We start from the raw sequence: 12,038 nt of genomic DNA on the forward strand, positions 1-12,038 counted from the left end.
AGACCAGGGGCAATCTACACCAAGTATTTGAGTTTATGGCCTTGTCAATTATTAATGTAGTCTTTCATAGGTAGGTATGCACTCGTCTGTATATCTGCAATTTAACAGAATACCTAGAAATTCCTAACTATGAGCAGTTTCACTGATCTCAGTAGCTGCTTCCTCAGGGGAGCAACTCCAAGGGAGCTCATGAACTGTTGAGCATTTGATGCAAATAGACACAAAGGCTGGGGAAAGATCCTGTTTTTTCCTTTACCCATGTTGCAGTGAGAAGACAGTGCAGTGAGACAGTAGGGTAGTTGTCTTCTGTGAGAAAGCAGAAGACAACTGAACACTTAGTGAACTGCACATTTGTAAATCCATTTTTAAAACATGATTCTGTATGATAACCCCTGTGAGCTACGTGTGTTGTCCTGGTTTGTCTAAGCTGATACTTCTAAAAATTGTGCTCTGCCTGAGAATGCAACATCTGTCTAGAGAAGCAAGGGAGTGCTGGCTGATGTTGATAAGCTGTGCTTAGGAAGGCTGTGGAAGGCTTTTTCTTAATACCACCATCTGCTCCTCTCCACAGATGCAGTCATCCCAGTGAGATACCCTATATTCACTTTCAGAGCCAAGCTCCCTCCTTTCTGCTCCATGCTGGTTTTTCTGCATGTTTGCCTATTCACTTAGTTTGATGTATATGACAGGGAAATCTGTGTCACTCAAGGGTGAGAAATACTCAAAATACTGGTTATTCCCTATTCTTGTAACACAGAATTGAGAACAAGTGACAGGGAATGACTTCTCTAAAAGTAAACAAAGCCTTCACAGAAACATCAATCCATGGAGCTAATTAAGGAAAGTAGCAAAGTACCTCTTTTTTTTGGTGACAGTAAATCCTGTAATCATTCTTGTTCCTCATTCAATGTAACTAAAACAGTGAATGGATCTGGAGCTGAACCTGATGCACAAGTGAAACTTTCAACACTTCTCTGTCTGAAGCCTTCCCTGTGTACAAAATTGGGGTAACCACTGGCTTTTCTGGTGTTAAATTTAAAAGTATCATTTTGTGTGTGCAGATTTTCTTGTTGGGTTTTGTTTGGGAGTTTAAATGGTTCTTTTTCAAGGAATTGTTTTTGTAAACTCTGTAGTTGTGCATGTGCCTTGGACATTTGAGTTTATATACATTTTTTTAGGGCTTATACATATATTTTGTTACCAGTAACAAAAATAGCAGCGCCCTTTCAGCTACTTCTGCCTGTCTCAACTAGAAACAGCTTGTTAGTATATGTGGAGTTTAAAAAAGCTTTGACATATGTTAGCTTCTCTAATAAGCTTTTTCTTCTGCCTGTGAGAAAAGCATATCTCAGGAAACATTCTGTTCACAAACACTTCACTTTACAAACATAGAAGGACAGGGATGCAGCTGCTGGTTTGTTTTCTGGACAAGTTAGTCTAGAGCCAACAGGCACACCCTTTCCCTTGCCAATACCCTTTAGAAAAATGAGTGCATAAATAAGAAATGTGTTCCTGAAAACTTCTGTGCTAGTGGAACTGAACTGGGAGACTTTTCTGCTCTGTTGTAGGATGGAGAGGTTGGTGGTGAGGGGGAGGAACTCTTGTGGAGTCTCTCTCTTTCTAGCATCTTTCTGCCTTGTGAAACTGGGATGGGCTGCAGTGCTGAAGCAAGGCCAGCAGCCCACTCTGTGCTCAAGATGCAGTTGTTCAGGATGCATTCATTTCTAGCTTTGGTTGTTAGTACTTCTGAGTAAGGGGAGCCTTTTTAGTACAATACCAATGCACTCAGTGCTATCCATAGTAACAAATACATAAGGGAGAGACTCAGAGCTTGCATTGCACAACTGGGGGAAGCAGGGAGGAACATGGCACAACCATTGAGCAGGAAACAGAGTTTATTGTGGAATACTGGGAGCCTCAGCATCTTTGGCACCAAGCTTCAGCATGGTCCTCTGCCTGAATGAGGCAGTAAAATTAATGTCCATATTTGTTACAGGCAAAATGATCTGTATGGTCACTCATTACTTGATGTCAAGAGGTAGGAAATTGCTTTTTAAAATTTTTGAGAGAAGCTGATGGAGGGGTTGGATGTTCATGGCCCATGGTAATGTTTCCAGTGCTGGGGACCCCAAATCTGGATGCACTGTAGACATACTAATTAAAAAAACCCACAACAACTCACATTCATATTTTTCCTCAGTCATTAGTTGCATCCAAAGCAGGTGAGGGGAGGTGAATCTGCCCCTCTGCTCCATGCCTGAGACCCCACCTTGGGTTGTGCTGCCAGCACTGGATCCCCAGCACAGGAGGGACCTGTTGGAGTGAGTCCCCAGGAGGGACACAGGGATGAGGAGGTCTCCTTAGAAGATTGAGGGAGTTGTGGTGGCTCAGCCTGGAGAAAAGAAGGCTCCAGGGTGACCTCACTGTGGCCTTGCAGTACTTCCAGGAGCTCATGAGAGAGATGGGGACAGGGTTTTTAGCAGGGCCTGTTGCAGGAGGACAAAGCATCATGGTTTTCAATTCAGACAGTACATTCAGACTAGATGGAAAGAAGAAATGTTTTGTGATGAGGGTGATGAAACACTGGAACAGGTTGCTCAGAGAGGCTGCAGATGCCCCATCCTGGCATTCCTGCCAGCAGCCAAGGCCAGCTTGGACAGGGCTCTGAGTAACTTGATCTTTTTAAAGATGTCCCTGATCATTGCAGGAAGGTGTGGATTAAATGGCCTTTGAAGGTCCCTTCCTACAGAAACTGTTCTATGATTGTATGAAACCAAACAACCTTGATTGACTGCAGTGGTGTTCATTTAAATGTGAGTGGCTTTTATCTGCTAATTGAATCTTACTCCAAAAAAACCCCTGATAGCTTGAGCTAGTGGTCAGCAGGACAATGAACTCCCTGTGCAATTTCCCTGAAAGGGCTAACACCATCCATTCATTAAGGAACAATAGGGTGTTTCTACTGGAGTACTTGTGCAATATTATATTTGACAGCAACTTAATGGGGGTATTTAGGGAAAAACAGTAAGAAAGATCAAAATAGTTCATTTTTTTCTGCACAGGTAAAGCTCCACTTAGTACACTGAGGAATAGAATTTGATAATAGACTCTTCACAGTAGCCAGCAGCAGTATGCTAACTTGTAAGACAAGTAATGGAAGCTAAAAACATATAACTAATTAATCTGAATTTAAGTGAAGGTAGTTAACTGTTGAGGCAACTTGTAGTTTATCTTCCAAAGCAAAAATTGCTCACTGAATTCAAATGCAACTATCACATCTGAAGCAGAAAATTAACAGGGAATTGCCTTTTGTTCTGTAAGACTGAGGAGGTCAATCCCTATCACCAGTCTCAGCAGGCAGGCTGGCAGAGAGCAGACCCTATTGCCTGAACGTGGTATTGGCCTTTGAAATCTATTACACCCATTTGGGATATTGTTCTTTTTGAAAGGGAACCTCTGCAAGAACAGCCTTTAGGTAAAATGAACATTAAAGTTAAGATAACACTAAGGTCCTCCTTGGTTTTGTTGGGTCTTTGGCTGTGGCACATCTTTGGAAATAGAATGTCAGCTTTAGACTGTTGCATGTTCTGCTTTGATTTTTAATCATATATGGTTTTTTCCTTATTTTTGCCTAGGGGCTGGGCTGTAGTTAAATAAAGTTCATGGCCAGTCTTGGGGTGCTGTGTTTTAGATCTGTGGTGAAACCAGTGCTGGTTGTTTGCTGCAGCTCTTGCTGAGCAGTGTTTGCACAGTCAGGAACTGGCAAAGGCCCACCTGTGCAAGGTTAGGAGTGATTGCTTTTGCATTGCTTCTGTGATTTCTTTTTATCTTCTCCCACTTCTCCTTTGCCTGCTAAACAATTTTGTCTTGACCCACAAGTTTTCCTGCTGCTCCTCTTTCCCCCCCAGGGGTGGAGTGGAGCAATGAGAGAGAGAGAGAGAGTGGCTCTTGTGGGGTTTAGCTGCCTGCCAGGGTTAACACACAGCAGTATTTTACATGTATATACATGTAAGTCTAAATACCTGCATATATAAAAAATATTTTATATTTATGGTCCTAAATGGAAATGAAAAACTTCATTCTTTGCTGAGTAAATTAAACTTTCTTGTACACAAATGGGAGGTTATTTGGAAGTGTTTTAGATCAATGCATTAGGAGACAAGTGGTTAAGATCTTTCTCATTTTCTCACAACACTGTAGATTATTCTTATCTTCATTGGAGTGATTGTACAAGTGAAAATAACTAGACTGACTGGAAAATAAATGCTTTATTTTCCAATTATTCATTTAAATATTCAAGTGATTAATTGGGAGGGTGTATGAGAGCTTGCTCACTACTAAAGAAAGATCAGCTTTTGAGTATTTTCTCTAGTGGATTGTTCAATGACAAACAGACCAAAATCTTCAGTCAGAAAAATTTGAAGTTGGATACACAAGGTGAAGAATAATTTTGTACATTTAGAAGAGAGTTTTCAAAGTGATCTCCATATGGCAGCCAAAAATAGATCATAATGTTATATATTACTGCCAAGTGTCATTACAGATCTTTGGACCTCACAGTTCAAATATTCTATGTATCAGCTTTACAGCCATGAGTAAAAATATCCTTTTTTCTTTTAATCAGGATGAAAATAATACAGAAAATGCTGTCAGTTCTTCAGATGCTGAGAAACAGGATTCTCCTCCACCAAAGCCTCCACGGACCCGCAGGTACTTAACTGTGATCCTCTACTATTTTAGGCTGAAAGATAAATAAAAAATAGAATAAAGCTACTGATAGCATAAAAACTAAAGATTAATATGTTGTGTTTATAAATAGAAATATACATAATGCAAATAGAAGTCTTATAATTGACTCTAAATATAAGCTACAATATTTTTGTGAAGTCTGTGTTTAAATATACCAACCTTGCAATGATTATCTGTGAATAGACATGTTTACTAGTCAGATATGTTAGATCTACTTATGTTTTAATTCTGCTAGGTGATGGTAGCAAAACAAACTTCAAATAACCTCAAATAATGACTGAATCCTCCTTTTTGGAGACAAAACCATAATGACACATACCCATTTATTCTAGAAAAATCTCAGACAAATACTGCTTTTGACTAGAGTATGACAACCAAATGCTGCTGTTGTTGAGAAGAGTTGGTCTCACGAATCCTTTCATTCAGCAGAGGAAAATCTTCTCTAGCTTTTAAAATGCTTAGGCATAGCTTTGCAGAAGCCAAAATTAAATCTGAACCAACAGATTCATCACCCTAAAACAGGTGCCCAACCCAAGTGACAGCTAAAGATGCAGCTCTCCTGAACGGGGTGCCCAAGTCCCCCAGCTGGTTTGTAGCACTTACAGTGGCCTTTGGCCTTTGGCAGGTGATCTGGCCAGTGTTAAAACAGATATAAGGGCAGCACTTGGGTTTCCTAAAGTTGTTGAATGACATAAGAAACCACCAGCCAGGTGATATTCTTGGATAATATTTAGGCAGAAGTAAAGTATAATTCCATTAAAATAAAGGAAGAGATGGAAGTAGGTTAGGGCTTTTTACTAACAAATGATAGGTTGGTGCTATGTAGGCAATATATTTTTTACCTTATTTGCATTGATGGTAATGGGACTGTATTCAATGATGTAGATTAAGATGATGACAGAGGAGTGTTAACCTGTGTTCATGATGAGTTCCAAGCTCTTGAAACTTCATCACTGAGCTTAGAAATATGATTTTGATCCAATAGAGTATTTCCTTACTAGTGTTCCTTGAAATAATCTTAGGTGAACCTTAGTTTTATCATTTTTATATATTATTATAATATTAACATATGTAAAATTCATGTAATTCATGTTTAAGCACACATCTGTCTTATCTGCACTGCATTGTTCTTTACTTGCTGCATTAAGTTAAAATCTTTTAATCTCTCCTCAAGGCCTGGGGTTTTTTGGGCCTGTTTCCATGAAATCATACTTTCCCATCTGCCAGCAGTGGCAGGCAGATTGATTTCTTAGAGGTGAATAAATGGAAGCTTTTAGCAAAGCTGTCGTCTTTCTAAAATGGAGATTATTTTTGAAAAACAATTAATTAAACTCCTCCTGGAAGATGCTTCTGAGGAAAGACTTCATTTGCTATTAGTCACATCTGCTCAAAATACCCCCTAATGAGCATGTTTTATTCTTGATGTGGGGGGTAATTTTACAAATCTACAGCCTGACTCAGGACATAGAGCCAGGTTTTGTGTATTGTGGATGTTTTGGCATAGATTAACATCCTTTTCCTGGGGAGGATGGGAGAGCAGAGTCAGTGAAACATTTTAATTTAATCCCCATATGTACAGGAAAACATTTTTAGGTTGCCAGCCAAATGTGTACTTGAGTTTTGCATGCACTGTCTCTGAAGAAGTTACAAGTGAGTTGCTAAAGCTACTATTTTTGAAAAGAAATAAGGCTTTTACATTCTTTATAACCTATGTTGTAAATGCCTTTATAATGTATATTTAGTAAACCAAGCTGCATTTTTTAAATGGAAGGTTGAACATTTGCTTTTTCTAAAGCAAGAAGGGCTCTAGGGACTGATAGTGCAGAGTACTTTGGGTGAGCTTGGTTTCAGGTGAACTTGCCTGAGGTGATCCTGAGTGAGCAGGAAAAAAATGGGATTTTTTTTCTAGGCCTCAGGATGCTTGTTTTCCATATTGTTACTGCCTAAGCCATGTTTGCTTTGACAGCAAAGTCTGTGATACCTGTTAGTTGTTTTCTGACAGCCCCAAATCTGCTGGATGAGATGGGGTCACCTCCTCTGCAGCCCTTTGCACTGGCTAACCATGCAGGCCATGGCAGGATTTGTCTGTGAGGGAGGCTTTCTCACTCTCTCTGTTTGTAATGTTCTAATGAAAACATCTCAGGATCTTCTTTAGACTTTAGGATCTCTTCTTCTGAAAGTGCAGCTCGTATCCTGTAGCTGAGGATGAGATGTCACTACAGACTTTTACCATGAGTGGGAGGAAGCTTATTCAGAGAGCTGTAATTAATCCTTTTAGTACTTGCTTTGGCCTGGGCATGTATTGGGGAAGGAGTGATACTTTCTAGGCTGCTTTTCTGTCTTCTTGGAAGTTTGGAGTATCTTTAGGATATTGTAATTATATTGGTATTAAATTGGTATTTTATTAGGTCACCATGAAGCATCTAGCTGGGCTTGTTCTGCAGAGGTTTGGAATTGTATTGCCTTCCAAGCTTTTATCCCCTTGTAGTGCTTTAGTGTAATTACACTTGCTGTACATTATGTGAGTGTTATCATTTAGCCTAATGTCTCTCTCTGTTTGATGTCAACATAAAAAATATTCTAATATTACTCCTTGATTATTCCAGAGGTAAACAAGAACAACTCATTAGTGCATACACCAGCACCTTATCCTAGAAATTGCTTGGCAGTTGATGATCACTTCTTGTGGAAGTCACCTCTCTTTAGAGGACTTGGGGGGATGGAAAGTCTTTGTTAGCCGTGTTTTAATTATTTTCAGGTTAAGGTAGGAAGAGGGCATAAGTAAGGTTTAACTTTGTTATATAAGAGACTGCAAAAAACTTAAGTTTTAAGTTTACAGTTTAGACAGCACTTGATTTTAGGTGATTGATGTGTCAGAGTTCAGAGGGAGCACCTTAATGCCTTTCAGTATTAGTCTGTGAAATATTAGTAGTTGATTCTAAAGTACTGGGGAAAAGAGGTGATTTATTTTAGCCAGGCTTGGTTACAAAAATTTCTTTATTTTCAAGTTCAAATGCAGTTTGAAATCAAAGCATAGACTTAGACATAAACTCATAAAAAGCAAAGATGATTTAACAGCTTTTTTGTATGCAGTGTAATGAAGAGCTATGTGCTGCTGTCTGAAGGTGGAAGGGTAAAATACTGTAGCATTTTAACTTCTCATCAGATTCTGTTCAGACTTCAGTCCAATGATAGTAAATACATTTCCAGGGTTCTGTATTACTCTATTTCATTTCAAGCCCTGAAAACCATCTCTGTCTCCTACAAAGCTAAGATAAAACTCATTGATGGGTATTCTTAGTTAACTGTCTCTAACATGTATGCCACAATTAAAAAACCAAAAAGACTCAGTAAGTAAATTTTAAGATATAAATTCACCAGCTGGTTATTTTTATTAATTCATTGTACTTTTATTTTAATTTTTGTAGTACTTTTGCAGCAGCTTCACTTACCTGGACTGTTGATTTTCTTTCATGTGGATGGCAGTGATTTAATGCTAAAGTAGAATAATGTGTTTGTCTAGCTTCAGCCTACTTACGTTGAGTTTAATTTTCCTATTTTAATTATGAGGGAGGATGTAGAGCTTGGTATCTATTTTTGGTTGTTCATATCAGCTGCATTCCATGACCTTGGCATCACTCTCTTTTATTTGAACACCCTACAGTATGCTGCATAGAATAATCATGGATTACTTAAGGCTTTTTTTCTTTTCAACACTGGCCAAGTTTCATTTAAATCTGAACCTATTGTGTGCAGTTGCAGTAATGTAGCTCTTTTCCATCAGGAGTAGAATGGATTAGATTTTAAAACATTCTAAGAATTTATAATGTATTGCAGAAAGCAATAAATGGCTTGTTTTCTTGTATACTTTTTTGGTTGAAAGCTGTGGGAAGGTTTTTTTTTTTCCGGACAAGTTATAGTACTTTTGACAAATTTTGTGTAATTGTTACTATGAGAAATAATTGCAAAAAGGTGTTCTTGCCTAATTCATGGTTTACCTGACACCTGAGAAGGCACTGGGGCCCTGCATCAGCTGTGTGGCAATAGGAGTGTATGAAAAAGCTGCCATAATCACCCAGGGGAATTCCATTTCCAGCTGTAAATGAGGCAGTGCCAAGGTAGTGGCATTCCAAGATTATCAGGAGCTTTTGGATCTGAAGAGGCACTTGAAGGCTGAGTCATGACAAAGCTTTCTATTTTTTTATCACACCACGAGGTTTTGCAGCCCTATGTGTTTATTTAAAGGTATAGTACAGGGAAGCTGTACTATACCTTTATATATATATATATACTATACCTTTATAATATATATATATAGTATATATATATATAGTATATATATACTATACCTTTATTTATATATACTATACCTGGCTTTCTTTGCTTCACTGACTCTTTTCTGTCTCAATAGCTCCTTCATGAGCTTTCTGTGAGTTTCCTGGTACTTTAAACCAATCTGGTCTTACTTCTCCTGTTGTTTTTGAGTATTAGTAGCTCATTTTCAGATAATTTTCTGCCTCTGGGGGCAGAAATGTCTGTGGAGCACAGCTGGTGAAGGACATGCCCAAAGACAGCATTATGCTGCAGCCCAGAATGCCCAAGATTCACAAAACTTTCAGAAAAAACTAGTGCCAAACAGAGATCTTCTGAATGTGTTCATATCCTAATATTTCTGCTGCGTGGAAATGAACAGAATCATTATTTGCAATGCAGAACATGTGAAATAGTAGTATTAAAAATGTCAGTAAAATGGAAAAAATGTTACCTATTGGGATTTATTTCTGAATTTAAAGAGAAAAAAATACATTAGAGTGCTATTTGGACATCTCAATTGCTGAGGACAGATATCCTTCAATATTAATAAGGCAAAGAATGATTTTGATAAATAATTTCTCATTTCTTCACTGTAAGGTCTCATCTAAAAATGAAGAAGTGACATTTAACTTCAAATGTAATGATGAACATTGTAGTAGTTCTGTTGAGGTGTGTAGGAGGAAGGTGTTTAATCAACTTCTGGGCTGCTGATTTGTGCAGCATTTCCTTTATCATCAGTTCTACAGATACATCTAAGGGAACTGTTTGCATAGCTGTGAGGCTCTGTTTACCAGTGGCTCAAAGGGTAGAGTGATTTTATTGACCAGTAATTGGTGAAGAACCTCATGAATTTTGACTGGTATTGTGGACCTATATCCTTGTTATATCTAGTTGAATGCTAATTTGCTCCTTTAGCTTATTGTAATGCATAAGATTAGATCTGTGCCAGATAAGGAATTAGTTTTGCTGATTGTAAATAACTCTGGGTCAGGAAAATCAGGTCAATAAGGGAAAACTGTGATTTTCAGTAGGAGGATTTAGTGGAGATTACAGATGAGCACCACTGCTGGTAAAAGGGAGCATGTAAATATTTGTGCAAGTGTACCCACTGTCTCCCTCCCTATTTGGAAGAGAGGAGAGAAATGCAAGAGGAGGGAATTCTCTTGTCCTTAATGTGTATTAAATTGGAGCAAGGTTAATGCCCCTCCATGTTATCTTTACTTTCTTTACTGTCTTTTTTTTTTTTTTTTTTTTTTTACTTTACTGTCTTTTCTTTACTAATTCAGGCAAACACCTTATTCTCAACCTTATTAATTTTTCAACAACTAGAGGCAAGAATTCCCAAATTACTTCAGTTAAATTGCTTAGACATGCTTTGTATTTCTTCTGTTTTAATGTAAAGAAAAGCAGCAATATACAAGTGCTGGGAGGAGAGGAAGAGAAGGAATTTGAGACCCAAGTCTTTGTGACAGGAGTCAGGCAGAGAATGGAAGAGATCACCCAGGACTGCAAGGGGACCTGGGGTTTTCCAGATACAAAGATACAGGAACTTGTAGAAGATCATTTGGAAGCTGGGAAGCTTGCAGTACTTGAGGGGTTTGGATTTTCACAAACTGAGAATCCAAATGGTTCTCTTCAGTATGGAATCCCTTGTATAAAGATTTTAGTTCTGCAACCCATTCTGCTATAGTTTGGTGTTAATACAGTCACAATGATGAAACACATGCTGTAGCCTGTCCCAAGTCAGGTGCTTTTAGTGCTCTAGTAAACTCAGTTATGAAACAGTCTTTGGGCTTTTTTTGTTTTGGGTTTTTCCCTATATGTCATGATAGTCTCAAGTGTTTGCACTTGCTGGGTCCTTCTTAGGCATGGTTTGCAAGTAGAGGAGCCAAAGTAGTACTTTGATTGTGCTCATTATGTGGCATGCAGACAAATAATGAGAGCCTGTCCTTTGTCTTGTAGACAGAGTTCTTGTGCAACCTTGTCCTCCTTATGCTGGAGGGTCTCATGAGAGCAGAGTAGGGGCAGAGCAGAATTCCCCCCTTCCATGTGCTGGCCATGCTGCTTTGGATGCAGCCCAGGACATGGTTGGTTTTTGGACTGTGGGTTGGTTTCTGCACACTCTGGGTCATGTCCAGCCTCTGTCCATCAGCCCCCCTGTCCTTCTCCACAGGGCTGCTCCAGGCTGTTTAACCCCCAGTCTGGATGGATGCTGGGGGTTGCTCCAACCCAGGAGCACAGCACCTTGCAGTTGGCTTTGTTGAACTGATGATGTTCTCATGGGCCCAGCTCTTAAGCTTGTCCAGTTCATCCTGGATGTTTAAAGGAATGAAAATTATAAAATAAAAATGCCTTCATCAGGTGTGCTAAATGTTTGTAGTCAACAACTCTGTATCTAATCTGACCAATATGCTTGAAGAACTTCTCCTTCTAAGTAGCTTGAGATAACTGCAGTTATAAGTGCTGTGGTTTCACTAATATGCACTATAATTTGGATCATAAATTCTACTGGAATTATTTTTTATGTTGTATATACCTCATGTCGACTAAATTTGGTTTGCAACTAAGCCAAGACTATCAAATACACAAACATAAAAGTAAAATCCTCTTGAGCATATACAGAAAAATAAAATTGAAGGAAGATATTCAATGTTAAGTGTTGGGCTGTAAGGATTTTTTTTTAAAAAAGAAATCTTCCTTGGCTTTACTGAAATTTGAATTCCATATGTCAAGTTTCTCAGAGCCACTTAAGGAAAAATGTAGTGAAATGCTGCCACAAGAGGGCCTGTCTTACAATGTCTTTGCAGAATGCTTCTGAGAAAGGATGTGAGCAATCTTTTAGTGAGGATTAGTTGTGGCCTGAATGAATGTCCTTGTGATATTCTGAAAGACATTTTGAGGATGTTGACTTAATTCCTGCCTACCTCACTAGTCATATTCTATAAACATTTTCTGTGTGCAATGGAAGCTCTGTG

The 12,038-nt window shown here is 38.7% G+C and overlaps 1 protein-coding gene across 3 annotated transcripts in view; it reads left to right on the forward strand.

The window, feature by feature from the left end:
• PTPN12 (protein tyrosine phosphatase non-receptor type 12) overlaps positions 1-12,038 on the forward strand; it is a 69,767-nt gene that overhangs the window by 48,687 nt on the left and 9,042 nt on the right. For all 3 annotated transcript variants that reach the window (XM_077179128.1, XM_054630835.2, XM_054630834.2), the window contains exon 12: positions 4,625-4,710. In XM_077179128.1, coding sequence (XP_077035243.1) covers positions 4,625-4,710 — 86 coding nt within the window. The remainder of the gene's footprint in view (positions 1-4,624; positions 4,711-12,038) is intronic.

The sequence above is a fragment of the Agelaius phoeniceus genome, chromosome 5 (genome assembly GCF_051311805.1).
Source record: "Agelaius phoeniceus isolate bAgePho1 chromosome 5, bAgePho1.hap1, whole genome shotgun sequence".
Lineage (NCBI taxonomy): Eukaryota > Metazoa > Chordata > Aves > Passeriformes > Icteridae > Agelaius > Agelaius phoeniceus.